The sequence below is a fragment of the Gavialis gangeticus genome, unplaced genomic scaffold (genome assembly GCF_001723915.1).
Source record: "Gavialis gangeticus isolate Ggan-Ray unplaced genomic scaffold, GavGan_comp1, whole genome shotgun sequence".
Taxonomy (NCBI): Eukaryota; Metazoa; Chordata; order Crocodylia; family Gavialidae; genus Gavialis; species Gavialis gangeticus.
The window spans coordinates 106355768-106359646 of record NW_017729024.1 but is presented as its reverse complement, the minus strand read 5'-3'; the positions used below and the strand labels follow the sequence as shown (position 1 = coordinate 106359646).

The following is a 3879-nucleotide window of genomic DNA, read 5'->3' as shown; positions in this document are numbered from 1 at the left end:
TTCTGGGCCCAACCAGCACCCTCCTATGGCTGCCCAGCAGCTCCCATCCCCCCACCCACAAACCACCCACTACACCCCTACACAAACACCCCTACACACATGCCCTACGCATCCCCCCACTACACGCCGCCACCCTATACACCCCTCTATACACCCCCCCAACCTATACACACCCAACTACCCCCACACTACACCCACCCACCCTTTACACCCACACTGTATACATGCGCACACAGACACGTACAATAACAGTTTAATTTTAGACCAGCTTAGCTAACATGGTACAGTCTGTAGTTACAAAGGATGAAGAGTAAGGCAGTAGTTCAGTCCATTAATTCATGAAGGTATTTTTGCCTTACTTGAAATAAAAGACAGCATTCTTATCAACACTACTTGTTTCATAGAATATCTTGAGAGATATAATACCTTTCAGAATTACTGCCTGCCAACTCAACATCTCAAAAGTATGAAAGGGTCTAAATATTTGTACCATTAGGTCACCACTTTTCCATTTTTTTGCTTGCTACAAGATCAAACCAGGTATCACTGCAGAACATTGGAGATCAAGAACTTATCTTATACATGCAAGGGTTGGCTCCCTTAAGAGTCAATCCCTCTCGCCCCACTCCCCGAATCCAAAGTGACTAAAAAACAAAAAAGACGACCACATCTAAGCCTAGTTCTTCCCAACCTGTGATGAAGAGTTTTAACTAGGTTAACTAAAGCCCATTTAAACCTGTTATAACAGATTAAAAGCCATATGTACTTTCACTATTTCATGTCATAAAACAATGTATTCCCATAGCTAGTTATAACTTACCTTTGCAGTCTTTTCTCATTGCTTGTATCATTACATATCTTGCAAAGTGATACATCAGATGAATAAACTTAGGACCTCCAGGAGAAAGAAACAGTGAAGCTACAACAGCTGGAAAGATGTTTCCACATTCTACCTAAGGAAATTAAATAGATGATTAAGAAATCCTCTCAAAAAGCAGACAAGGTTCTTTGCACCCAACTTAAATAGTTGGAAAACAATTATTAAGCAAGCTTTTGGGTTCAAAAACCCTTCGTCAGGCTAAGGAAGTTTCAGCAGTTGGTGCATCCTTAGACCAACACGGCTACAACCTACACTCCTCTCAAAAAGTAATTCTTTAGTAACAACTATAGGTTTAACTCAATATCCCAGTAGTCTGATATAGATCGTGTAGCTGCTAAACAAGCCAAAGGTAAGCCTAGACTACGTTGTCAAAACAGACATAAGCTGCATGTTGGAAAAAGGAGTCAAAACTTTCACTGTTTTTCCATAAAAGGGAACAGTTCCAGACCAAGGCTAGGAACGTTTTCAGAAGTCCGTTAGATCACCTCCATCTTCCCTAAACTCTAAGTAGCTTCACAATCACTAGAAGAATGCTCTGGCCACTGATTTATCCGTGTGTGTGTGTGTTATAAGCTTTAGTCAGCATACTTCTGTTTCACTTTTTTCTGGTCTTTTATCCAGTTAGCCATTAGGAAAAGGGTTTAGAATTCCAAGACATACTATGAATTTCCACAAACCATGCTTAGCAGAAGCTCAGCTTGATGGAAGATAGACTGGGACGAGCTTAGGATAACAAGTTCAGAAGGAAATTTTGCTTTGTACCTATCCTTTTGTTCAAGTAACTCTGCTAACTTGTGGCAGGTTTATTCTTATACATGAATAGACTAATCTTTCAGAACATGCTGAGGTTTTCCAAGTCCATTTTCCATGAAAATACCTCATATGATGGCTCCATTTAATCAGAATAAACTGTACCCAAGTCAAACTTTATTGTTCCCTCTTTTAAGTTTGAACTGTTGGCTTATGCACAGGTTTGCACAGTTGTACACAAAAAAAACTGTACACCTGTATCTTTTCCATGTATGAAGTCTAAGCAAACAGATTTTTGTAAACTATACCAGATTGTGTATTTTGCTTCAAACAACTTCAACTTACGGTTTTTTCACCATGTAAAGTACTTGGGAAAGTTATCTGTCGTCAAAGAATGCATCTTGTTGATTCTAAAGACAAGAACCTATTACAACAATCCACTTTATCCTTTCCAATACTTACTGAAATTTCTTTTAGCCATTCACAGCATTTCTTCCTGAATTCTGCATCTCCCTTTTTGTCTGCTGGAGGGCAACAAAACCTTTACATTCCAAAAGCAAGCAAAGAGAGTCCATTCTAGTACATTTTCATACCATACTGATACATATTATGTTGTTATGTAACTGAGCAATAAGAAGGTCTGTAGAGATGCTTCCTTCAACAAAGTCTGATAAGGGAGGAGAACAGTAATAGCATTCAAACTCTACATATGATGCCAGGGGAGCTAAAAGCACATTAAGTCACTCACACTTTGTGGTTTGGGGATTTTTTTTTGCTTGCTATAAAGGTTCAGTTAACTCTTTTTAGAGGGAGTAGTGCCACTCACACATTAGGTTGATACCTCCTTCTAAAAGATCCAGTTTCTATTTGCTTACAAAACCATTTGAACTGAATTTCTCCATGTGAGGTGTTTGTCCCAGACTAAATTTGTTCGAAGGCTTCAGTTGAAAGTGTTCAGCTATTGTAGAATAAAATTAAAGAATATATCTTTGGCCCATGTTAAAAGAGCCTTACAAGCATTTTCACTAAGAAGCTCTAGCCTATCCAATCTTTGAAGCTTGAAAATTCATGAGGGAAAGAAATGTACATCACACTGGTATACAAAGTGTTGCTGCTGATCTTCTAAGAAACTTTTCCCCAAAATTAGCCAAATATTACCACCATCAGAACATTTTAGGAGGCAGGTAAACTGTACATCACAAAACTGCATAAAATAGAGCTCAGAAGGAAAAAAACCCGTCACATATGACAACTTTGTAAGACTACCACTCCCACAGTCATTAAATAAGCAATTATTGAAAATATATTCAGCATTGTCCTTGATCCTGCATACCTGAAAGCCTCTGCTGCGCGTGAATGATCCAGTTTAGTAAACAAGAAGTGTGCAACCAAATGAAGTGCATCTTTGTTTGGTTTGTCAAACATGTTCCTGGAAAAGAACAGGTACAGTCAGAAGCATCCAGTCAAATTCACATGACATTTGTCTTGTCAACTTCAAAATGAAGATTTAAAAAAAAGGGGGCTGGGGGCACTTTTTCTTAAGAATTTTGCATGGCATATCCATAAACACCAACACTTTAAATATTAGTGTTGAAGTGATATTGTTGCCATGATGGTCCAGGAAATATGCGAGGCAAGAATTCTTGTGGCCCGTAAACGTCATTGGACCAACTGCATGGTTGAGATAGACTTAGACAAACTAATGGGCATCAGTCCCCTCCCTCAAGTCTCCGGGAGGGAAGCAGACACAGCAGCACCTAGCGGGGAATGGATCAATGTCTTGTGCAAGATGCAAGACCTTTTAACCCACTGATCAAGTTCACAACCTTCCAGTCCATACTGTATAAACTAGAGGTGCATATTGGTTAATATCATATCAGCACCAATGAAAGGAAAATTGAGCTTCCCGGCAACCGGCTTTTTTTGGCCAATGTGGCTAATAATGTCATGAATAAATTACACGTGCATGAGCGAAGCTGCAGCATGCACACGTCCATGAGTGCAGCATCCAGCCAGTAAGTCTGTGGAGGGAGAGGCACGAAGGGTCAGACTGAGGCCCCCACAGTGAAGGAGAGATTAGGGCTGGGGCAGGGCAGGGCATGGGATGGAGCTGTGGGTGGGTCATCCAAAGGACATGAGGGGTTTGGCGGGGGCAGCTCCTGGCCACTGCACACACCCCTGGGGGAAGCATGGGGGGCATACGCCCCTCGGATCTGTGCGTGAAATAAGGGCTATGCTGGCTCTTCCCA

At 40.8% G+C, this 3879-nt stretch overlaps 1 protein-coding gene and 1 long non-coding RNA gene across 12 annotated transcripts in view; one reads left to right on the top strand and one right to left on the bottom strand.

The window, feature by feature from the left end:
- The window catches only part of HAUS6 (HAUS augmin like complex subunit 6), a 40930-nt gene that overhangs the window by 24817 nt on the left and 12234 nt on the right, over window positions 1-3879 (bottom strand). For 6 of the 11 annotated variants that reach the window (XM_019517515.1, XM_019517525.1, XM_019517514.1 and 3 more), the window contains exons 2-4: window positions 2964-3059; window positions 2093-2171; window positions 821-953 (exon numbers count right to left, since the gene is read on the bottom strand). In XM_019517515.1, the coding sequence (XP_019373060.1) occupies window positions 821-953; window positions 2093-2171; window positions 2964-3055 (304 nt within the window). In that variant the 5' untranslated portion in view covers window positions 3056-3059. Of the gene's footprint in view, window positions 1-820; window positions 954-2092; window positions 2298-2456; window positions 2589-2963; window positions 3060-3879 lie in introns of those variants that run through there. The other 5 variants (XM_019517519.1, XM_019517518.1, XM_019517522.1 and 2 more) reach the window with 4 other exon arrangements.
- Window positions 1047-3879, top strand: part of LOC109297622 — a 10313-nt gene continuing 7480 nt past the window's right edge. The window contains exon 1 of the long non-coding RNA XR_002097364.1: window positions 1047-1057. This is a non-coding gene — a long non-coding RNA (uncharacterized LOC109297622). The remainder of the gene's footprint in view (window positions 1058-3879) is intronic.